This window comes from Thermobia domestica, chromosome 4 (assembly GCF_964235325.1).
Source record: "Thermobia domestica chromosome 4, izTheDome1.hap1.1, whole genome shotgun sequence".
In the NCBI taxonomy this organism is placed as follows: domain Eukaryota; kingdom Metazoa; phylum Arthropoda; class Insecta; order Zygentoma; family Lepismatidae; genus Thermobia; species Thermobia domestica.
Window position 1 is genome coordinate 260,464,139 of NC_137457.1, and position 26,699 is coordinate 260,490,837.

A 26,699-nucleotide genomic window follows, 5' to 3' on the forward strand; every position below is an offset into this window, starting at 1 on the left:
AAAAAAATGTTACATATCTGCTCAATGTTCAACCGTTACTTACTAAGCAATTTGCAAATGCTTAACATAAAGAGAGTTATGATGGTTTAATGAACGTAATGTGAAAATATGGTTGGTTTGTTATCGTCATTATTATACCTGCTAGGTTGAGATTAAAAAAAAAAAAAAAAAAAAAAAAAGACCTTGGGACAGTTCAATTATTGAGAAAGCAGAAATGAAGATCTGAAGTTACTTTCTATGGAATCCTTATGGTTTTTCTGGTATTCTCGGAACAGGTGACTTAGCGCTAATAATACATCAAAAGCTAAGAAGCTGATAACATTATCAGACTAACGAGACATAAAATATTACACAAACAAGAGTTTTAGGAATGATAAAAAAAATGCATAAAAAGACTGCGATCTTACCAATAATTAGTTTTTGGATCAGGGGACACAAAATTTTTGAACGGCCATTGAATCGAGTTTTTTTTTTTTTTTTTTTTTTTTTTTTACGGAATAAGCATATCATAGTGAGTTAATGTAGTTTTCCAGATATAAGGCGTACAAGAAATTTTTTTGATTGAAATATACTGGATCTTTTGATCCAATAAAGATATATATATGTATATGTCGTATAAAAATGTACTTTTAAGAAATTATATATGGTTTTTACGTTCACCACATTGGAAAATTGACAGCCGGCTAGTGACTTACAGTAGATCAGTTTTGAGACTAAACACGATAAATTCAATAGGAATGTTGATAAAATTATCATACCATTAGTATAATTACACATAATCAGGAACACGCACAAGGGGTGAGACTGGGAATGCGGACCTCACTGAAAACCCAACTTTTTTTTGTAAATGTAATGTAATTTTAGAGGTGATTTTACGAATTTGAATCAATTTTACTCTCATATTGAATTTGAATCCTTCCCGAGAAGCTTTGGAGACCCTGAAATAAATTCCTGCGTGCATGATTACGTATAATACAACATTGTTAACTGGAGTGTTGAGTTTTATTCCTCTCCCTTTCTAGAAATTTTATTTTTTAAAAAATAAAAACTTTTCTGTATAGAGTAATTCAACTCACATGTCTACCGAATTTGTCTCTGTCTTGGCCTCTAGGATCGTGCCATGTAAATAATATCATTTATAATGATCACGTATTGTCATTTACAGTCAATAACAGAAAATTTTGCACTAATTTGAAGTTTAAAGAATTAAAACGGAAGCCTATATTATTGTATTTCGTATTTATCCTGTATCAATATTAACAGACGAAAATCATATTCACGAAGAAATTAAATGTCGACTAAAAGCAGGGAATTCGTGTTACTATTCGGTTCAAAATCTCTTGTCGTCGCGAATTCTGTCGCGGAATTTGAAGCTTAAAATATATAAAACGATAATCATGCCTGTTGTTCTGTATGGTTGCGAAACATGGTCGCTTACTCTGAGGGAAGAACATAGACTGAAAGTATTTGAGAACAGGATCCTGAGAAGAATATTCGGACCCAAGAGGAATGAGAATGGGGAATGGCGGAAGCTTCATAACGAGGAACTACATAGTTTATACGGTTTACCCAACATTGTTAGGGTCGTCAAGTCTAGGAGGCTTAGGTGGGCAGGTCATGTAGCTAGAATGGAAGAAAGTAGAAACGCTTTCAAAGTCTTGACTGGTAGACCCATAGGAAAACGACCATTAGGAAGACCTAGGCGCAGATGGGAGGATAATATTAAGATGGATCTCGCAGAGATAGGAATACAAAGTAAAAACTGGATCCAATTAGCTAAGGATAGAAGTCAGTGGAGAGCTTTTGTGAACGCGGCACTGAACCTCCGGGTTCCATAGGCCATAGAGTTAGTTAGTTAGTTTTATTTATCCTGTAAGTGGCTTGTTATAACACAATTCCCTCCCCCCCTTATACAATATCTTAGCCTTGCTTAAACCAATGATGAGCATGCTATTTAAGAGAGGACCAAGGGGAAAGCAAAACCATAAGCTGGGCAACACAATTTATTAAAATAATATCAGCACATTTGTAGTAATTTTGGTAAAACTTAGTCCTGTTAATGATTGAAGTTTTTCATAATCTGGTTTGAACTGGTATGTAGCGATTCTCCGAAGTGAAATGTAATGCTAATCTCTCAATCAGTTTCTAATCCAACTTTTTCTAAGTAACTCTTATCTTCTTTTCATTTATTAGGTCAGGAATGATTTCCGGGGCCGGATACAAGGGTTAGTCATAAATCTTGCAATGTTCTGGGACACAATCGTATATCTGTATTTATTACAGTACAATGCAAGCAGGTTAAAATTCAAAGTATAGCCCCACGTGTTAGACTGCCTGCAACCACCTTCACACACAATTCCTCGATTTCATGTTGAAGCCACGTCTTGACCTTAGAGGCAAAGAAGTCAGTCACTGTTTTAACCACCTCCTGCTGGTTCCTGAAGCATCATGGTATGAGGGAATGTATAGTATAGACTGAAACAGGAGCAAGATCAAGACTATATGCTGGGTGTGGCGTCAGATCGATGCCGTCAAGTTTCTAAATTTTTTGTTGCGTTTTTTGAACCGAGCCTGGTTTTCGTTATCCTGTTGCAGGCAAAGCGCCCTTCCGGTTTACAAATGTAGGGTATTTTTTGTCTTAGTGCAGCTCACATCCACTCCAACTTTTCGGAACAAATGTCGTTATTGATTATACGACCATCAAAAACAAACTCGAAATGAATTACTCTGTCGTAGATTCACCACACACAGAACATGATTTAGTGCTCGAAATGACCCTGTTTGACGACCGATTCTGAAAGTTGATCTTTGCTAAAAGATTGTTTGTGCACATTCGGATTTCGGAAAAGAAAAAAACAGCCACTATTCATCGCATATGACAATTATTTACAGGAAACGCACATTACACAGATTCTGGAGCAATTATTGACACACATACACTCGCATCTGGACCGGAGCTGGCCTCTGGGCCTGCAATACGTTTGACTTATTTTTATGGAACTTTTGAAATGGCAACATCCTGCTGCCGGTGGTAGTTTGCCCATCACTGACCTAAACCATCAGTAAGTGAACAATAACATACACGATAATGAATAATGTCGTTATTCATTAAAATTAATTTAAACTGGTCTGTCAAATTGGGAGGAACTAACACAAGTAATTTGTTTCAGTATACTGTCTTTTATGTACACACTATTTTATTCAAGTACCTTCTCTGTTGACTACTTAGGTACATTACATAATCTCAAATTGCCCTATATACAACAGCAAATATGAAATAGGTCAGCTGTTGTGATAGGAACAAGCCGGTAGGTTGCCTATTGCGAGAATGTCGTTCACATAGGATAAATATATTTTGAACCCTATTCAGAAAAGGGGGCCGCGGTGGCTTAGTGGTAGAGCGTTCACCTCTGGTGCTTGGGATCCCGGGTTCGATCCCAGTCCCCGCTAAGTAAACTTTGTGGTGGACAAACACCGTGTGCGTGGGCTTTCTCGGGGTTCTCCCGTTTCCTCCCACTTTCTTCATTCCACCATTTCATTCATTACTCATCATCACCGTCTCCTTTAGCCTAACCGGCATTACCGTGGGACGTAAAACTCAAAGATTTCATTTCATTTTCCTATTCAGAAGAGGCTTTTAGGGCGGGTGCACACCTCCAAGTGGAATTCCACATATTAACTCAAATAGAGCAAGCAACAAGCAACTGACACTCAGACAAGACAGCGAACAGTTTATAGAGCAATATTTTTGTGCGAGTTTGAGCTGTCCGATTTTGCGATCAACAACTTTTTATAACTTGTGAAATTTTAAAGTTTGGATGCTCATTCATGGCCTCTCTTCTTTTGCCTATTTTTCAAAATATTGCTGCAGTAGAAATTAATCCTCAAGGTTCTCTGCGTATTTTTTTTCTGTACTTGGAAAATACCACTTAGTGAATTGTTTGTCTTGACAATATGTACTTCATTCTGAAAGAATAAGTCTTCTACTCGATCATTGCCTTACATGGCGAAGTAAACAAGAACGAAAACTATCTGAAATACATTGGTTAGTTTACTAAGTAATGTTTTATGTTCTCTAGAAACTTACAGGTAAAACAGACACGCCAAAACAGTTCTAAAAATAACATAATTCACCTATCCTGAAAAGGAAAGCAACTTTATGAGCGTAACTGCCTAAATGCCTATGTTATATTTTATTTACCTGTATACTTAAGTATAATTGATTAGGTTTTAATAACTAATATGAACATGTTTAAGTCAGTACCAAACCAAAGAAATTAATGTCTAATACAAAATTATAGTTCAATGGTAATTTTATGACGTACGATTTCTCTGTTTTGATGTCCAGATTTTTATTGTAGCCTCCTTCGCCCCTCCTCTCTTTTCTGCCACCACACAGTCTGGGACGTCTCTCTTCATACAGTTCCTTCTTAGCCAATGTTCTAACCAGTTTCTCTTCCTCTTCTTAATAATAGCTAAAATTATTCTTTCCTTTTCCACCACTTCTAACACCCTCTGATTCGTTTTCCTCTCGAACCAGCTAATTTTTTCCATTCTTCTCTACACACATTTCGAAATCTTCCAGTCGTTTTTCTTCATTTTTGCATAATATCCATGTTTCTGACCCATACAGCATAATACTCCACACGAAACATTTTATAAGTCCTTTTCTCAACTCTTTATTCAAGGTCCTACAAAATAGCATTTTCTTCCTCCTAAGGGCTTCTTTCCCCATTCCTATCCTTGTTTCTATTTCACATTCACACTTCATATCACCACTAATAATATTATCCAGGTGTCGCAAACTAGTTACCTGTTCTGTTTTCTCCCCTTCTACTTCTATGTTTGACACCGACCTCTTCGTTCCAATCACCAAGGTTTTATCTTTCTAACATTTGTTTTAATCTCATATTCTTCACAGTCCTTCCTCACGTTTCCTAACATCTTATTGACTTTCTCTTTAGATTTCGCAACAAGCGCCATATCATCTGGAAACCGTATACACCTAATCATTCTACCTCCTACTGAAATACCGTTTTCATTATGTAGGTTCTTTTCCACTGTCTCTTCTAAATAAATATTAAATAATGTAGACGACAGACAGCATCCCAGTCGAACTCCCCTTCCAATTGCACTTCCTTCTATCTTTCCCTCGCCTATTCTAACACTTACATATCATAGAAATAGAATCCAATCAATATTACTGGTATATAAGTAGATAAAATATAATAAGGCATTTTGGTAAGTAGGTTCGTAAGTCAAACATTTATAATAAATACTAGTAAATTTCCCTATAGCGAAAGAAATCGTCGTCCTTTTACTTTTAAGATATCTTGATTATACAATAAATACACACTTATTTCTCTTAACAGGCTTGTTAAATTCCACCTATAAATTTGGTGGTAAACAATTTGGGAATCAAAGGCCCTTACTTGACCGAATTTCAAATGTTGGTAGATCTTAACAAGCTTAACATGCGCATGCGTATGGTCTTTGATTTTTGAGTTATTGGCTATTAAAATTGTTGTTTGGATTCAAATAACTCCAACTTTGATGGCCAATAACTCGAGAACTAAAGATTTGCACATGCGAAAATTGGCCAAGGTCAGATGAGTTCCACTCATTGAGTCTAGTAAATATTTTTTTGCAAAATGCAAATCACAACGTTGATAGCAAATAACTTGAGAACCGAAGCATCCTTTTTTACCATATGTGAACTGGTGGTAGTGTTTGATAAACTTGGTGGATATTTGAATTATAGCTCATAAAGGTCTACCAGCACGCCAAATTTGATCAAAATTGAATGATTTTTATCAATCGAAATTTCTTGATTTCATTGAGTCAAAACATAATTTTGATGGCCGTTAACTCAGGAGTCGAAAGATTATACACAATAATATTTTACACTGAGCTAAAAGGTGCACCAAGATTGTCGAGATCTACCAAAGCATCGAGTTTGGTCAACCTCGGATGAGTTTTATCAATCGTAATTCATTGAAATTTCTTGATTTCACTGAGTTCAAATCCAATTTTGATGGTCAACAATACGAGAACTAATGGTCTATACATCATAATATATCATACTCCTAATGAGCTGTCAAGCTCTATCACCATGCTAAGTTTGTTAAAGATCGGAATAGTATGGTCGATAGCATGCCATGTAAAATATCCTTTCACTAAATTCCATCCCAAATTTGATTATCAGTAACTCAGGAGTCAAAGATCTACATACCATAATATTTTACATGTGTACTAAATTCGTGAAGCTCTATCACTATCCCAATCTTGGTCAAAATCGGATGAGTTCTATCGACCCTGTACAATATATAGGCCTACTGTCCTTCTGATATTGATTTCTTCCTAGTTCGGTAAAACCAATGTCAGAATAGAAATCGAATGAAGAATAATAAAAAAAAGAACTGGTTAAGCATTAAATTGTTGAGTTGCAGTATTTCTTCCAAGTACACAACCTAAATCTCCCCCCTCCCTCGCCGGACCTAAGGTAAATTAAACTGCGATTATATGTCATTATATTGTATAGGATATGTCTTTTAGCAAACTAATGTCTCAGTGCAATCTCCTCGCTCTCGGCCAAAATTTTCTGGAAGAAAGCATGTTCATCTGCTTACAGGCAGTGTTGTTAGCTACATGTGCCTGCTGAAACAGGGGCAGCCCCGGAAATTTTGAAAGGAGGTAACTTATATATATATATATTTAACCTTAACGTACTTATTACTTCCGTTCTACACTTTACTAAAATAATTCAATTTGAAATCGTTGCCTTCTACTTTTAAATATGTATCTCTGACAGTCTGGAAAGGTGTCATTCATTCATTTTACTGTCAAGGATGGGGGAGGGGGGGGTAGTTACAAAAATTGTCTCGAATAATTCTTATACTTTTTTCCAGTAAGTTAAATCTTCGGCCTCAGATGGTTTACATTTCTTCATTCTTGCATAAAAAGGTAGAAGGTTTGGAGAAGGCGAAAATATGACCCACTGTAACATTTTGGGATATTAGTAAATTTGCACTAACAAAACTGTAAAGGTCTGCATCGCAGGGACGTACGCAGGAATTTATTTCGGGACTGGTTTAAAGCGTTTCGGGAGGGGTCCAAATACAATTTGAGGCAAAATCATATGAAAATTTCTAAAATTGCCGCTAAAAGTAGACTACATTTACAAAAATGTCGGGATTTCGGGGGTCCGGACCCCCAGGATCCATCCCCTGCGTACGCCCCTGTCTGCATGGGCCCGGCCTAGCCAGTGCATTTATAATGTGAGGCCCGACCCGAGTCCGAAATGTTTTACCCTTTAGGCCTGAGCCCAAGGGCGACGATTTCTCTTGAAATTTGGGGGGTCCATTCAGATGCAGGAGGCATATATGAGGATTTTTAAGACAAATTGCATTTAAATTATGTGAAATACTGTATATTCATATATACAATGCAGGGGTTCACATGAGCCTGGGGGGGCGGGCCCCCTGCCCCCTGAGATCGGCGCTCTTGCCTGAGCCCGGCCCGAGTTTGTGTGATAATAATCAAATGAGCCCGAAATAAGCCGGAATGACAGAAACTTAATAATTAACGCAAAATTGTATTTTTACTTACAACTTTGCAGTTTGAAAGCTTACATGATTCAGAAAAAAATAACGCAATAAGGGTTATCATTTAATATGGTTATTTATATAAATTCTGTCTCTCTTAGCCTTGGTACAATCCGCGGCAAAAAACCTGCAACATGAGGATGTAAGTTTATTGTGAAACTACGCCTAACAGCACAGGGAATGAACATAACGTCTAAGTGGAACGAATCACACCAGGATAAACCTCGGCCTCCTCCCGTGCACACTTATTTTGGAGCAAAGGACTTCGTCATTTCACAATAAACTTATATGCTCATGTTGCAGGTTTTTTTGCCGCGGATTGTACATTACCGTGGGACGTTAAACTAAATATTTCATTTCATTTCATTTATATAAATTCTCATGAAATGGAAACATGAATACTTCAAATATTTGAAACAAAATGTCAGTGTGTGCAAATTATTATGCAAATGGATGTGTACAGTGTACTGAAGTCACTCAGATAGTCCTCAAGGCAATCATTGTCGATTGCTGTGAAGAAAAAGAATGGAATCCACTTCTGGCTGCTCAAACTTTCACTCACAAATAAGCTACGAGGGCTGTCTAAAAAGTATCCGACCTTTGGCCAGAAAAATAGTTGCGAATACCTGACAGATTTGGGACCCTAATCCCCTTCAAAGTAGGCCCCTTGTGCTTCCACACACTTAGCCCACCGATCCTTCCACTGCTGGAAACACCGCTGGAAGTCTTCTTTTGGAATGTTGTTCAGCTCCGTCGTCGTGTTCCGCATTATGTTTTCTCTACTCTCAAAACGGGATCCCTTCAGAGGCGTCTTCAATTTTGGAAACAACCAGAAGTCACAAGGAGCCAGGTCTGGAGAGTAGGGAGGTTGGCGAACGGTTGTAATTTCATGTTTGGCTAAGAACGTGTGGATCAATTGGGATAAATGTGCTGGGGCGTTGTCATGATGGACGTGCCAGTTCTTCGCTGTCCACATGTCTAGTCTTTTGCGCCGGACTGCGTCACGGAGTCGCCTGAGAACATCTTGATAGTACTCCTTTGTCACTGTTTGTCCTTTCGGTGCGTACTCGTGATGCACAATTCCACGGGCATCGAAGAAAACAGTCAGCAACACCTTGATTTTGCTTCGCACCTGCCGCGCTTTCTTCGGCCTTGGAGAATCGGGATGCTTCCATTGAGACGATTGTTGTTTTGTTTCGGGGTCGTACCCGTACACCCATGACTCATCTCCAGTTATCACGGAATTCAGATACCCAGGATCAGTGTTGGTGTTGTCCAGAAGGTCCTGTGCAACGTCAAAACGGGTGTCTTTTTGTTCCTGAGACAACAACTTGGGTACAAATTTAGCAGCCACTCGTTTCATGTTCAAATCGTCACGCAAAATTGCATGTGCAGAATCTTTACTCACTCCAACATCTTCTGCAATCTCCCGCACTGTCAAACGGCGATCTGCCATCACCAAATTTCGCACCCGCTCAACAACAGCTGCATTCCGAGCTGTTTGGGGCCTTCCGCTACGCTGCTCACTCTCGACTGAAGTGCGGCCATCTTTGAATCGGTTGAACCATTGTTTAATTTGTGTTACACCCATCGCATCTTCTCCAAACACCTGCTGAATCTTACGAATTGTTTGGCTTTGAGAATCACCCAGCCTTTGACAGAATTTGATGCAGTATCTTTGCTCAATTCGTTCAGTCATCTTGCGAGAAACACTAAATCCGACGAACACTACCAACAGCACCTCACTTCGCGACCACCAGCTCACGACTGGCATACGCAAACGCGGTGAAAAAATTCAAGCATGCGCATTAAGGTTCCTCCTTCCACCGTGCACGGTGGCGCCGCCTGAGAATCACTACTTTGCGTGTAAAAAATTAAGGTCGGATACTTTTTAGACAGGCCTCGTAAATGTGTTTATTTCTGTTACGTTTAGTTTTTCTCACCATTATACACTTAGCTTTACTCCCAATTGTAATGATAATCAGATTTTTAGTGTGGCGTCTCAAGTTAGAAATTTAGATGTGCTTAGTAGTTCTTCAGAAAAAAATAGGAAAATTTAAAGATGAATTCAAGCAGTGGCGGTTCTAGGCCGGGGCCGGGGGTCCAAGACCCTCAAGCTTTTTGCAGTGAAGATAAACTAATATTTAAATTAACTTGAAATATTTAGTATAATTAATATTTATTTTGCAAGAAGTTAAATGTTATTGATTCTTGAATTTGAAATGAAATATACCACGAGAAGCTTCTTCTATAAACAGGGGTGGGGGAAGTAGTCACAGTGTACGTTGGAAACTCTATTTTGTCGAGTGTTAAACATTTTTTTTTAATTTCTTAGAACAAGTTTCAAGTAGTTATTTTTGTTTTGTTTTGTAACAATATTTTTTGTTTTTAAAACGTTTTAGAAGTCTTCAGTACCAACAACGTTATAACAAAGGGAAGATCACATCATCTAAAAATTTAATTTATTGCTTGTAGACAATCCGGTGAAATTTTACCAGTAGTAGCTTATACCGAAAATGACAAAATGCTAATCGTTATCCCACATACTTCTTACTATAAAAATTATATTGGAAATTCTAGTCGGACCTACAAATAAAAAGTAGAAGTCTTTGCTTTTTTAATTATCTTATTTAGGTTTAATTTGGTGTTGAATTATACTATTATATCCAATGTGGTATTTATAGATTTTTAACTATGTGTGTGTGGAGGAAGGGAATCTTAATGCCGTTTTATGTAGTGCAAAATCCAATCAAGTCATTTTATCCAGTGTAAATTTGGCAGTTTACAAGTTTCCCTCTGTAAATTCCATAAATTCCATGCACTGATGAGCTTTTCTGTAGCTTGATGGTTAGGGCGCTAGACTTCGGTTCAAAAATAATAGATGTAAAATAGACTTTCATAATGAAACAACGTTTCCTTTCTTATAGTATTCCACCCCAGGGAAAAAAATCTAATATGTGAGGGGGAATTTCCCCTTCCCCTGGTGGGAAGGCAAAAGAAAAATGAAATCTTTGAGTTTTACGTCCCACAGTTATGCCGGTTAGGCTAAAGGAGACGGTGATGATGAGTAACGAATGAAATCGTGGAATGAAGAAAGTGGGAGGAAACGGGAGAACCCCGAGAAAACCCACGCACACGGTGTTTGTCCACCACAAAGTTCACTTGGCGGGGGCAGGGGAAGGCAAAAGAGGAAAGAAAGAGAATGTAGATTATGGACAGCAAGACAACATATAATATGCAACGTTGAGAGCTAGATCCCCCAGGTTTTTTCCTCTAGAACCACCACTGAATTCAAGGTCTTCCAAGCATAATAAATGATAAATCAACTGTTGCTTTCTGTTGCCTACATCTGGAACTAATTTGTTATTCACTTTTTTTTATATATATGCAGCGGTCTCTCACTTTCTTATAGCAGTATTGTTAGCATCATCTTAAGACTCCGTTCTTTGTTCGGATGGTTTGTAGAGCAAGACATGACAAACAGCATAAGAAGAAGGCAGAAGAAAGTAAAAGTACTCATAATAAACAATGTTGCTCAGTTGATTTATCTTTCACTTAGTTTTCTCTCGTAAGGATCACTAAGGTTGCATCTTAATCTATTATTATTATATGAGAGAAAATGTCCATTTGTGGGTTCTGCAGTTACTTTGTGGGTCGGGATTTTTTTTTTTTTTTGGACGATGATTGATTACTGCGATCACCATATAATAATCATATGTTATACGCAACACTATAATTCGGCATCATGCTTATTGCACTGAAATAAGCTAAATAAGCAGTAATATATGTCAATTATTTATATTTATTTATTCAATAAATCGTTGATAAATAATTAATAATAACACAGTCACACACACAAAAATAAAAGTTCCGTGCAGCAGACCCACGGATATGGATTCGATGTATTTTGTTACACAGAATCCAAATTACGAAACCCCAGAAAGATCGAACGTGTCATATTTTTTTTGTTATGGGCAAAAAATTTGAGCGATACAAAAAAATAAAAGTTCTGTCCAGCGGACCCAAGAGTGTGGATTCGATGCATTTTGTTACACAGAATCCAAATTTCGAAACCCCAGAAAGATCGAACGTGTTAATTTTTTGGTATGGGCAAAAAAATTGAGCGATACAAAAAAATAGAAGTTCTGTGCAGCGGATCCCAGGATATGGATTCGATGTATTTTGTTACACAGAATCCAAATTTCGAAACCCCAGAAAGATCGAACGTGTCAATTATTTATTATGGGCTAAACATTTGAGCGATACAAAAAAAAAATTAAAGTTCTGTGCATCGGACCCCAGGGTATGGATTCGACGTATTTTGTTACACAAAATCCAAATTTCGAAACCCCAGAAAGATCGAACGTGTCAATTTTTTATTATGGGCTAAAAATTTCAGCGATACAAAAAATAAAAGTTCTGTGCAGCGGACCCCAGAGTGTGGATTCGATGCATTTTGTTACACAGAATCCAAATTTCGAAACCCCAGAAAGATCGAACGTGTCAATTGTTTTTGTTATGGGCAAAAAATTTGAGCGATATAAAAAAAATAAAAGTTCTGTACAGCGAACTTCAGGGTATGAATTCTATGTATTTTGCTACACAGATTCCAAATTTCGAAACCCCAGAATGATCGAACGTGTCATTTTTTTTATTGTGGGTAAAAAATTTGAGCAATACAAAAAATAAAAGTTCTGTGCAACGGACCCCAGGGTACGAATTCGATGTATTTTGTTACACAGAATCCAAATTTCGAAACCCCAGAATGATCGAACGTGTCAATTTTTTTATTGTGGGTAAAAAATTTGAGCGATACAAAAAATAAAAGTTCTGTGCAACGGACCCCAGGGCATGAATTCGATGTATTTTGTTACACAGAATTCAAATTTCGAAACCCCAGAAAGATCGAACGTGTCATTTTTTTTATTGTGGGCAAAAAATTTGAGCGATATAAAAAAATAAAAGTTCTGTACAGCGAACTTCAGGGTATGAATTCGATGTATTTTGTTACACAGAATCCAAATTTCGAAACCCCAGAATGATCGAACGTGTCAATTTTTTTATTGTGGGCAAAAAATTTGAGTGATACAAAAAAATAAAAGTTCTGTGCATCGTACACCAGGGTATCTATTCGATGTATTTTGTTGCACAGAATCCAAATTTCGAAACCCCAGAAAGATCGAACGTGTCAATTTTTTTTGTTATGGGCAAAAAATTTGAGCGATATAAAAAAATAAAAGTTCTGTACAGCGAACTTCAGGGTATGGATTCGATGTATTTTGTTACACAGAATCTAAATTTCAAGACCCCAGAAAAATCGAACGTGTCAATTTTTTATTATGGGCAAAAAATTTGAGCAATACAAAAAAATAAAAGTTCTGTGCAACGGACCGCAGGGTATGGATTCGATTTATTTTGTTACACAGAATCCAAATTTCGAAACCCTAGAAAGATCGAACGTGTCATTTTTTTATTATGGGCTAAAATTTTGAGCGATACAAAAAAATAAAAGTTCTGTGCAACGGACCTCATAATAGGAATTCGATGTATTTTGTTACACAGAATCTAAATTTCGAAACCACAGAAAGATCGAACGTGTCAATTTTTTATTATGGGCTAAAATTGTGAGCGATACAAAAAAAAATAAAAGTTCTGTGCAACGGACCTCCGGGTAGGAATTCGATGTATTTTGTTACACAGAATCCAAATTTCGAAATCACAGAAAGATCGAACGTGTCAATCTTTTTGTTATGGACAAACAATTTGAGCAATACAAAAAAATAAAAGTTCTGTGCAACGGACCCCAGAGTATGGATTCGATTTATTTTGTTACACAGAATCCAAATTTCGAAACCCCAGAAATGTCGAACGTGTCAATTTTTTTATTGTGGGTAAAAAATTTGAGCGATACAAAAAAATAAAAGTTCTGTGCATCGGACACCAGGGTATCTATTCGATGTATTTTGTTGCACAGAATCCAAATTTCGAAACCCAAGAAAGATCGAACGTGTCAATTTTTTTTGTTATGGGCAAACAATTTGAGCGATATAAAAAAATAAAAGTTCTGTACATCGAACTTGACGGTATGGATTCGATGTATTTTGTTACACAGAATCCAAATTTCGAAACCCCAGAAAGATCGAAGGTGTCAATTTTTTTATGGGCAAAAAAATTGAGCGATATAAAAAAATAAGTTATGTACAGCGAACTTCAGGGTATGAATTCGATGTATTTTGTTACACAGAATCCAAATTCGAAACCCCAGAAAGATCGAACGTGTCATTTTTGTTATGGGCTAAAAATTTGAGCGATATAAAAAAAATAAAAGTTCTGTACAGCGAACTTCAGGGTATGGATTCGATGTATTTTGTTACACAGAATCCAAATTTCGAAACCCCAGAATGATCGAACGTGTCAATTTTTTTATGGGCTAAAAATTTGAGCGATATAAAAAAATAAAATTCTGTACAGCGGACCCCAGGGTATGGATTCGATGTATTTTGTTACACAGAATCCAAATTTCGAAACCCCAGAATGATCGAACGTGTTAATTTTTTTATGGGCAAAAAATTTGAGCGATATAAAAAAATTAAAGTTCTGTACAGCGGACCCCAGGGTATGAATTCGATGTATTTTGTTACACAGAATCCAAATTTCGAAACCCCAGAAAGATCGAACGTGTCATTTTTTGTTATGGGCAAAAAATTTGAGCGATATAAAAAAATAAAAGTTCTGTACAGCGGACCCCAGGGTATGGATTCGATGTATTTTGTTACACAGAATCCAAATTTTTAAACCCCAGAAAGATTGAACGTGTCAATTTTTTTGTTATGCGCAAAAAATTTGAGCGATACAAAAATAAAAGTTCTGTACAGCGAACTTCAGGGTATGAATTTGATTTATTTTGTTACACAGAATCCAAATTTCGAAACCCCAGAATGATCGAACGTGTTAATTTTTTTATTGTGGGCAAAAAATTTGAGCGATACAAAAAAATAAAAGTTCTGTGGATCGGACACCAGGGTATCTATTCGATGTATTTTGTTACACAGAATCCAAATTTCGAAACCCCAGAAAGATCGAATGTGTCAATTTTTTTTATGGGCAAAAAATTTGAGAGATACAAAAAAATAAAAGTTCTGTACAGCGAACTTCAGGGTATCAATTCAATGTATTTTGTTACACAGAATCCAAAGTTCGAAGCCCCAGAAAGATCGAACGTGTCAATTATTTTTGTTATGGGCAAAAAATTTAAGCGATACAAAAAAATAAAAGTTCTGTATAGCGAACTTCAGGGTATCAATTCGATGTATTTTATTACACAGAATCCAAAGTTCGAAGCCCCAGAAAGATCGAACGTGTCAATTTTTTTTATTATGGGCAAAAAATTTGAGGATATGGATTCGATGTATTTCGTTACACAGAATCCAAATTTCGAAACCCCAAGATGACCAACCGTGTCAATTTTTTTATGGGCGAAAAACTCTAACAATTTTTGATAGGGAGAATACACATAAGACAGGAAACACGTTTTTCACCCACAAAACAAAATTGACACGATCAATTGTCTTGGGGTTTCGAAATTTGGATTCTGTGTAACAAAATACATCGAATCAATACCTTGGGGCACGCTGCACTGAACTTTTCTTTGTATGGTTGTGTTACGTGTATCTAATCCATCCAAAAATCGCTCAAGTTTTACGCCCATCAAAGAAAATGACACGGTCGATCGTCCTGGGGTTTCGAAATTTGAATTTTCTGTAACGAAATATATTGAATCCATCCCCTGGTGTCCGGTGCACACGACTTTTATTTGCGTGTATGTTAGGCCTACGTCCCACAGTTATGCCGGTTAGGCTAAAGAAGACGGTGATGATTAGAAATGAATGAAATGGTGGAATGAACAAAGTGGGAGGAAACGGGAGAACCCCGGGAAAACCCACGAGCACGGTGTTTGTTCACCACAAAGTCCAAACGGAGAGAGCTGGGATCGAACCAGGGACCCCAAGCTCCCGAGGTGAACGCTCTACCACTGAGCCACCGCGCCTTCAGCGTGTGTGTGTGTGTGTATGTGTGGTTGTGTAATAATAACAACAGAACCAGGTTTTATTACAAGTAATACAATAATCTATATATTAATAGCAAAAGTAAATTTACAAAGTGTCATATAAATACTTGTACACTTAGAATATGTATTATGGTGATTTATTATATTTCATAACTTCAGGTCCTCTTTCTTGGTGGAATACTTCTGGTACGCTGTTATAATCCAGTCCAAAATAGTCTTCATGTCCTCCACTGATCTGGAATAGAAGAAGATTAGATTTTTGTCAGTAGAGTTTAACGTTTGCTGGAACGTTAGAAATTTTACCTTCACAACACACACAAAATAGGAAGAATTATTAAGATTTTGATTATATGCTATTTCGATTTGACATGCTATAAACTCAGAGCGGCGTTCGCATTGTTCTACGAAAGTATGGTTTAGAAACAAGGGCGCCCATGTTGTAGTTTCCATGGGGGGCAAATATAAGTGAGGTTTCAAATATATTTTCAAATTTTGCTATAACTAATGTAAAAAATTCTATTGGGCTTTCGATATTCCCAAGTACGATTTTCTTTTAGGGGGGACGAGTGGCCCACCTTGCCCCCCCTGATGGGCACCCTTGTTTAGAAATGACAATTCATATTTTACCCCTCTCTAGTCATAAAAGCAAGAATAACAGCAAGAAACAAATGCTACTACTGATTGACAAACCAACTAAAGGCCAAATCCGTAGTCAAAAATACCAAAATTAAAAATGTACAAGACAGTTATTAGACCAGTCATAATGTATGGGTCAGAACTATGGACACTAACAGAAAGAAGAACAATTAAAAAGAAGGGGAAGAAAAATATTAAGTAAAGTATATAGGCTTTTATGCATGGGCACCCGAAGGTTGGGGCAGGGTGGGGCCCGGGCCCCCCTCTGGCTCACGAAAATGTACGTAATACAGCAAATCATGTATATTAAATACCAGAAATACCAGACTAATATAGCAACCATGGACATGGGCTCCCTCTAGAAAGTTTTCTTTGGGCGCCCCTGCCTTTATGCGAAAATGGAATGTGAAGGATAATAACAAATGCAGAGCTAGAACTACTATATAATAATAGTAGTCGGGTCAATATAACGTCAGACCTAAAACAAATTCCAGCAAAAGGTCTGTGAACGATTTTTGTTTCTACTAGATACACTGATCAACAGAAAAAAGTTTACCAAAATTTGACAACTGGAAGTGGGTTTTCCAAGATGACCCCGATAACCTAAAAAATAAGCGATATTCCTATAACTTCCTTTATTTATAATCCTAGAAAAAGTAGTTTTCAATCCATCTTGCTGATTTTATCTCTACCATGTGTCCTGAGTGACAGAAGAAAAGTCTACACCATAATCTGGAACCCGGAAGTGGCTTTTTTCATGATGGCCGATGCTAACCGTGAAAATCAGTGACAATTCTGAAGTTCCTAATTTTGAATTTTAGAACAATTACTTCTGCATTCAAATTATGGTTTTTATCTCTACCAGCTGTACTTATCGACTGAAAAATAATTTGCAGCATCATCTGGAAACCAGAAGTGGCTTTTTCAAGATGGCCACCGCTAGGCTCGAAAATCAGAGAAATTTCTACTTTCTTATTTTTAATCGCAGAGCAATTATTTTTCCAACAAACTTAGTGTTCTAATATTTAATTAATTCGAGTTCTACCAATAAATGATATCTATGGGATCAAAAATGGATACCAATTATGATCAGTATATGTAAATACCAGTTATTAGGTTTCGTAGATACATAGACCCCTAATATTAAATTGTATGTTTTATCATTTTAACACAATTTGACTATACTGCATACATTACTGCACACCTGGTAGAGACAAAACCGTTCACATACCTGTGGTTGAGATTTGTTTTAGGTTAGAATTTCTCTTTTGCAAGATTGACCTGACTACATTACTAGTTTTCATTACTACACATTACAATTTTCTATAAAAAACATCTATTTTACAAAATGCGTTTTATATTTGATTATGAAAATATGCAGCAGTTCGGGAGTAAAAAAAAGTCACAACTTCATTGTATATTATTCCTCATCACTGTCCTGTAGTTCATCAGACACCGGGTTCTCACACTGCGTAACTTCACACACAGAACAGCATGGAAGTCTATTCGTTCTGCAACTGCACCTGTTACAACTGCAGTTAGATTTGCAATTACAGTATATGATTTTCAATAGAGCGTTTGGTACAACATTAATATCACACATTACTGGAACAGGTTCATCGTCATTGAGTTTTCAACCCTATTTTACAGAATTAACTTCCCTAACCGTACTCATTGTTGTTTATTACGTCCCACGGAAAGGAATTTTTCCTATCTTTGAATTCAGTATCAGCGCTAAAGTGAACTATTGGGTTATGGATTTGTCGTTGATTTTCCTGTGTATTAGCTTTTATTGATGGATCTGTGTCATGCCCATCAAATGCAACAGTTGCCGTACCATAGTGTTTAATTGTAAAGTCTGCATATACTCTGGCTCTTTGACAATGTGTCTGTTCCTTTTTCCACCTCAGCTTGTGTATTAAGTAGCCTCCGCCAACTGTCTGTACATTTATCAAAATCAATTGATGCTCGACTGTTACAATGCTCATCAATGGCATGGATTAATTGTGTTTTTTCGGTCTTTCTCAGAATGTGGATGTCCTCAAAAACAGATGTTGGATATGCACTAAGTTCATATCTCATCACCTCTTCTAAATCTAATTGTCCTGTCTTAGACACTACTGAAATTACTGGAAGAGCAAGCGAAGATCAATGCTTTTGCTCTGTGTAACTGTGACTTCAAATGGAATACTCAGGATTTTTACTTCGTCGGTCCTTTTAAAAGCAAAAGAAAATACATTTTGTCCATTCATACTATGCACAACATTCCTCCCCACTGACACGTACTCATACCTTTGATGTCTTCCTTTGCCACAATACTTTTGATAATATTTCTCAATGAGGAGTCACTAGAGAGAGGTAAACATGACGACATCTTTTCATGTATTTTCGAAAAATCTGAAGTATCTCTTTCAATTCTTGAGGAAATGGACTCTTTGTGTTGCTCACTAATGATGTAAGAGAGTTCATTAAAGTTCTGCATAGTAACACTGTTATCAGACATTATGGGGCTGACATAGTCCACAATACTCACTGAACCTCTGTTATCTTGCTTCCATGTGTTAAACCGCCTGAGGTTTTAAATGACCTCATAAGTTTTTGTTCAACGACGAGATCGCAACCTAGACTGGCTCAAAACTGATTTGTCCGACGGATGACAAACAACCCATTTTGAAATATCCTGTTCACATGGGTTTATTGTTCTTCATTTCACTCATTTCATGAAGGTACAAAGATGCTGATTTCAGATAGTTGTGGTGTTCTGCTGCTGCAAATATCGGCAATGCATTGTAAATCGCATGCAGATGATCGTTCCAAGAGCCAGTGAGATCTGCTCTTGTCAGAGCTCGTATAGTATCTATCATTTGCCGATATGCTATTCACAATTCGCTGTTTCAAGAGCTGTTTCACCCCTTAAGATATACGAATACATATTCTCAGTTTCATCTATAAGCGAAGTGAATTCAAGATTGTCATCAAGAATAGATTGCACAAGCAGTTGATGAAGACACCTATCCATTAGAAGATGGGTTCTGAAAGCTCTTGGAACTGCTTTATCATTTAACATTTTTACTTCAGTATTTTTACCATACACCATTTCTAATCAGGTTTCCAGACTTGTCCATTATTAGTATACGATAGCTCCAAGCAAATTCATGAAAGTGTGAAAACTGCCAAACATAAGTGCGATTTTTTTAAGGCGAAGTCCTGTGGTGCAGCGTTGGTTATTTCACTACCTAGAGGGGTTGATTAAAAGTTATTATAGGAGGGATGTGGTGTTTGCAGGCTAATTTGTTGATAAATTCTAATGATAGAATGTACGGTTTGTCACCGGAAGAAATATCAATCATGGAAAAAAAAAAGACTGGTCAGGATGATAATTTCCCTAGTTAATTATATGCATCGTTCCCTGCCAATTTGGTACAGGGTGCTGGAAACGAAAGCTCCAGAAAATATGAATAATAGGTGTAATAGTAGTCTTGATAGCATGCAGGATCTTTCAACTTTGTTTCTCGTAATGTATTTTTGGCAAAACTGTACTTCACTACGGGCCGCGGTGGCTCAGTGGTATAGTGTTCACCTCTGGTGCTTGGAGTCCCTGGTTCGATCCCAGTTCACGGCGTGTGGACTTTGTGGTGGACAAACACCGTGCTCGTGGGTTTTCTTGGAGTTCTCCCGTTTCCTCCCACTTCATTCATTTCACTCATCTCTCATCATCACCGTTTCCTTTAGCCTAACTAACATAACCGTGGGACCTAAAACTTAAAGATTTCATTTCATTTTTTGTACTCCACTATATTTGACGTTTGTGTTATATGAATTTTCGACATTTTTTCCTATTCACAAAGTATGTCCGCTTTACTTCTGGTGTCAATGCAGCAATCATGCCAATCTCATGAAATGTTTCTTTCCCGTCTACTGTCATAGAATTGTGATCCACATTGTCACAAACAGCCCAGAATAAAATAACTCATTACCTTCAAAATGAGAGGTTAGATTAGCGGCGGCCATCTTTTAAAAAAGCCACTTCCGGTTGCCAGATTTTGATAAACTTTTTTTTCTGTCAATCAGTGCACCCGGTAGAGACAAAAACCGTTCACATACTTTTTGTTGGAATTTGTTTTAGGTTAACGTTTCTTTTTCGCTAAATTGAACCGACTATAGTGATATAGTAACAGAAATAAAGAAAGATACCTTGTAGATTTTGGATGATTGGGACACCTAGAACGCATGAAAGATCATAGAGGAGTGAAATAAATCTACAAGGGAACTCTTGAAGTAAGGGGAAGCATCGGGAGATAGAGACTTAGATGGTTGCACCATGTCCTGAATGACCACATAAAAAGAAGATAGGAACAACGACATGGAGAAGTAAAGCAAAGAACAGAGAAGAATGAAAAATCTATCTTGAAGGAGGTCGAAGTCTTGTATTCCCAAGAACTGTAGTAGAAGGCAAGGTAGTCATAATGTAGAAAGATAATAAATATGCACTTTTTTTTAGATCAGTCATATAAATTTCTAACGTAGAAGATCGCAAAGAAGACCTATTATTGGAGGCCAAATTCGAATAATCAACTACACTGCAGAAGACAAATATATGAGATGACTTGCCCCTCTCAATATTACAGCGTAGATTTGAAAATATTTAACATATTGAAATTATGGATATTTTGGGAAGTTGAAGCTGGGAACTGAATTTATATTAGGTCTCACCCATCATATTCTGGTAAAATTATTTTTTTAAAAAAAGCCTGGGTCCTACAGATCCTAATGGATATCCCCTTGTAGGAATAAAAATTGGTAAAGGCCATGATTTTATGAAGCAATGCTAACGAAATAAAGAGAAGTATGAGGAGAAAAATAGAACAGGTGCTAGTTTTTGAAACTAGTGTTATTAGTGATATGAAATGCGAACGTGAAATAAAAACAAGGGTAGGAATGGAAAATGAAGTATTTAGGGAGGAAGAAAAGGCTATTTTGTGGGTCCTTGAATACAGAGTTAAAAAAAAAAGACATAAAATGCTTCATGCCGAGTTTGGTACTGTATGGAGCAGAAACATGAACATTAAATGAAGGTGATTAAAAATGACTGGAAGCTTTCGAAATGTTAGTGCAGAGAATTAGCTGGGGTCGAATGGAAAAGGAATGAGAGGGTGTTCGGAATAATGAGGGAGTAAAGACCAATTTTGTGTAATTGAAAAGAGAAAGAGAAACTGGTTTGGATATTGACTGAGAGCGAACTATATCATGGGAGACGTGCTACAAGGTATGGTGACAGGAAATGAGAAAGAGAAACTGCTTGGGATATTGACTGAGAGCGAACTATATCATGGGAGACGTGCTACAAGGCATGGTGACAGGAAATGAGAAAGAGAAACTGGTTGGGATATTGACTGAGAGCGAACTATATCATGGGAGACGTGCTACAAGGTATGGTGACAGGAAATGAGAAAGAGAAACTGGTTGGGATATTAACTGAGAGCGAACTATATCATGGGAGACGTGCTACAAGGTATGGTGACAGGAAATGAGAAAGAGAAACTGGTTGGGATACTAACTGAGAGCGAACTATATCATGGGAGACGTGCTACAAGGTATGGTGACAGGAAATGAGAAAGAGAAACTGGTTGGGATATTAACTGAGAGCGAACTATATCATGGGAGACGTGCTACAAGGTATGGTGACAGGAAATGAGAAAGAGAAACTTGTTGGGATATTGACTGAGAGCGAACTATATCATGGGAGACGTGCTACAAGGTATGGTGACAGGAAATGAGAAACAGAAACTGGTTGGGATATTAACTGAGAGCGAACTATATTATGGGAGACGTGCTACAAGGTATGGTGACAGGAAATGAGAAAGAGAAACTGGTTGGGATATTGACTGAGAGCGAACTATATCATGAGAGAGGTGCTACAAGGTATGGTGACAGGAAATGAGAAAGAGAAACTGGTTGGGATATTGACTGAGAGCGAACTATATCATGGGAGACGTGCTACAAGGTATGGTGACAGGAAATGAGAAAGAGAAACTGGTTGGGATATTGACTGAGAGCGAACTATATCATGGGAGACGTGCTACAAGGTATGGTGACAGGAAATGAGAAACAGAAACTGGTTGGGATATTGACTGAGAGCGAACTATATCATGGGAGACGTGCTACAAGGTATGGTGACAGGAAATGAGAAAGAGAAACTGCTTGGGATATTGACTGAGAGCGAACTATATCATGGGAGACGTGCTACAAGGCATGGTGACAGGAAATGAGAAAGAGAAACTGGTTGGGATATTAACTGAGAGCGAACTATATCATGGGAGACGTGCTACAAGGTGTGGTGACAGGAAATGAGAAAGAGAAACTGGTTGGGATATTGACTGAGAGCGAACTATATCATGGGAGACGTGCTACAAGGTATGGTGACAGGAAAGAGAGGAAGAGATGAAGGAGGCTACAGTTGATGGACAATATCAAAACATAAAATTAGTTCGTGAAGACAAAGGTGTTAGTTGAAGACTGTAGAGCATGGAAAATTCTCAGGTTCGGTAAGTCATCTGCCAGCAATGGTAGAATTCTTGTGGTGATGATAACCGAACGACGGGCCATAAATATGTTTCGTTGTGCCCGCGATAATCTGTTCATTTTTAAATCAACACATAAAGGAAGATTGACTGGCCATCACAATACATTTCAATCGAGAATTGACTTTTAATTCTAAAAATATTTTCTTATCCTTTTGGTTACCAAGTCCATTCCAGAAAATAATTCCGTTTGTAAGCAAGTATATGCAACTTTACGGTATATGTTATGTTTTGATACATATAATTATTATATAAGATTGATAAATAATAATAAACCAGAATATATTATAGGTAACTCTAACATGAACAGATACACATGTTTTTGTTTAGTTTTAGAAATTTAATAATTTTCCTTGAAGTTCAGTCTACAATTGTAAAGGTCATTTTCAAAGCCTGGCAAATCGATTTTGAACAAAATTTGAGATAGCGCTTGTTTTAAGTTCTTCGCATTTCCCGCTGTCTGAAACGAGATAAAATGTGTGGGAAAAGCTCTATGTACACGTTTTTATCTCGTTTCAGGTAGCAGGAAGTGCGAAGAGCTTAGAACCACAATCGCCACTTCGATTTTTACTCAAAACGGATTTGGCAGGTTTTGGAAATGACTTTCACAAATGTTTCCAATTTCGCAGTTGTGTTTCCTTATTTCGCTACATTACCTTCTTGTTTACACTATCTTTATGCTACATTATGATTTTGCGATATATGTTTTATACAAAGTGTTAATGAACTATACCGACAAACTGCACGATGTGATTCCTCACATCAAAATAAGAGAAAAATTTTATATGGACCTATGACGAAAAGTGCATAGTTTCAGAGCTAGGGCTGTCCAAAATCGCAAAAGAGCTAAATTTCAACAGGCCCTATTTCAAATTCCAGAAACTGTGAATGGTGGTCCTTATCAGCGTAAAGAAAGCCACACATACACAATCGAAAAGTGCATATTTCATCAATTTTTAAGAGATGTACAGGGTATTCCCTACAGGGTGTAATTCTCAGATATGCTCTCAATAGAATTTTCAGATATACCCTGATTTCAAGGTGGTCCAAAGTAGGTAGGAGGTAAGCCTTGACAACATTGGACATCCAATGCTTCGGACGGAAATCGGAAGTGTTAGGAATGCTCCATGCTTTTTGTGATCGAAATAACGTGTGATAGGATGTATTTCGTCATCGTATATTTAACGTTTTCTTCACTTATAAGTGTGAAAGAAAACATCGCAGCATGCGTTTTCCCGAGTATGAGAGACCGTGCTGCTGCTGATCCTTAACACTTTCGATATTATGCCAAATGATTCCGTGTTCACTGCTATCAAGGCTTATCATTTGGATACTTTGGACCAATTATAAAGTCAGAGCATATTTCAAAATTCGGTTGATGGCATGTCTGGGAATTTCACCCTGCAGGGAATACTCTGTACACCAAGTGAACATTAATGAAATATGTATTTTTGGATTGCGTATTCGTGACTTCCTTTACGCTGATAAAGACCACCATCCAGTCTCTCGAATTCGAAATAAGACCTTTTGAAATTTGGCTCTTTCGCGATTTTGGACAGCTCTAGCTCTGAAACTATGCACTTTTCCCCACAGGTCCATATGAACTTTTTCTCTTATGTAAGGAGTCATCTCTTACAGTTTGGAGGTATAGTTCATTAACACCCTGTATATAATAGTGAGTTCTAGAGCGCTTACCTCTAATGTGTGGGGTCCTTGGAGGAGTAAGTTTGTGGTAAACATAGTGCCCGTGGGGTTTACTCTGGGTACTCCAGTTTCCTCCAACATTATCATTCTACTAATCTTTCTATCATCATTTGCTTGCTTTAATTATCACCTTCCTTAGTCTAAAGGACATAATCGTGAGACTTTCAAGATTTCATTTCCATTTTTATATATACCAAAACTATTATTTAACGCCAGTCAATCACGTAACTCTTAAATTAATCGATAGAAAAGCTCTGAAGTTTGGTACAAAATAAAAAGGGGAAAATCGAGTTTTACATTCTATACTACCAATAATTGAACAGTGTTTCTAGCTCGAAATAAAGTTATATTTTGTCAAACGGCTTTACGTCGGTTTATTACATATTTCAAATCTACACAGACCTGTAGTCAGCCCAAAAATGTAGCGGGGCCTCAGTAGAAGTTAAGGGGGCCCCGAGGCAACAATATTATAGTTCATCACCTATTATAGTTCATTTGCAAGCCTACATTGAAACGTTTAGAGGGAGCAGTAAAAATTTAGAGGGGACAGCCCCCCGTGGATACGGCCTGAATTTACATGTTAAACGAAAATTACAATGCCACAAAAAATATTACTCAGTGTTGCAAACTAATGCTCTACAGTATTACAAACTTAACACTATTGACCATGGGACAGACAAGGCAGTGAACATACTAAATACCCTAGTGTTACATATCACGGTCATGGTATAGACGTATTTCGAATAAAATGGAAACGAAGTTACAAGAGATTGACAATTTGACCTTTATCGAAAGGTCTTGTTTCGAAACTGTGCTTAGATAAGTAGCATATCTAAGTACATATAGATTCTGTTAGATAAACAAATCATTTTCTACGTTTACAGCAATTTAATATCCCGAGATATAATAAACATTCATAAAGTTTGCAGTACTTAAAATTAAGTACAAATAATACAAGAACTTGTAACAACTACTAAAAGCTATTGGTCTAATGTTATAAAGCAAAGGAAAAGGACAATCATTTTTAACATTTTCCACAAATACAACAAGTATGCCCTTGGAACATCTCGCAATTCCCATACCTGGTCCGGAACATTCAGGCTCTCAGAAAAAAAATCTAAGAAGAATGGAAATTTATCCATGCTTCGAACTCCAATATCATGTCTTTACGTGGAAATATTTTATGTGTTCGGAAGTCTCCTCTGATTATCTGCAAAGCGTCTAGAAATGCCCCGCAGGAGGTCTTATTTCTGGGACATAACGGAAATTTGAATTTCCACAGGACATTCACTGGTAAAATTAGGAAGTCCCATGGATATCCCGGAATTATCTTCCCTTCCTTATGCGAATTTCACACTAATATTCTATAATATAATATTCTATATTATATTATTAAATTCTATTTTCTCACCTTTTTTGCCTATCCAAAGATTTTTGTTCCTAAAAGAAAGATTTTACAACTATGTAAAACCCTTACAAGACATGTATTGCTAATTTATGTAAGTCATTTTACTTAACTTACAAAGAATGGTTCTTTCCTCTCTTTTTCCAACTTATAATATTTGTTCGCAAAATAAGTTGAATAATATAGTTCGATGTTAAATTTTCTTGGATAATTTAATGTAGCTGAGCGTATTAAATGAGAAAAGAAAAATAAATTACCTGTTTCGATAATACCGGCCTCAGAAATCAAGTTGAATGAAGTTGATTTGATTTTTTGTATCCTATACATTTAATCTCACACTGTTTTTGTTTATTTATTTATTGTAACAACATAACAGGAATTCTGCCCATTTAAAGTGTTTGTTTACATATATGATAAACGACATTATTTTTTTACAGAAATTTTTACTGTTTCACTAACTAATTCAGCTTATCAGATTACAAATTGTATTCCTAAACACTCTTTCAGACATATTGAATGCATCTATCACTCCACACTTTTCTTCATATTATTGGTGTAGTAAGAGCTCATTCTCCATAAAGGGGATTCATATAGGATGTCAGTACGTGCTTTATTACAGTATAGGACACTACTATTGTTCAACCTCGATTTAGACATTGAAACTTGCAGAAATATATTATAAGTTAGTTCTATGCAATGAA

General features: G+C 36.9%; 1 protein-coding gene across 1 annotated transcript in view; it reads right to left on the minus strand.

Moving 5' to 3' along the window:
• Positions 1–11,429: 11,429 nt before the first annotated feature.
• The window catches only part of LOC145684028 (uncharacterized), a 35,143-nt gene continuing 19,873 nt past the window's right edge, over positions 11,430–26,699 (minus strand). The window contains exon 3 of the mRNA XM_081755845.1: positions 11,430–15,907. Coding sequence (XP_081611971.1) covers positions 15,820–15,907 — 88 coding nt within the window. The 3' untranslated portion in view covers positions 11,430–15,819. The remainder of the gene's footprint in view (positions 15,908–26,699) is intronic.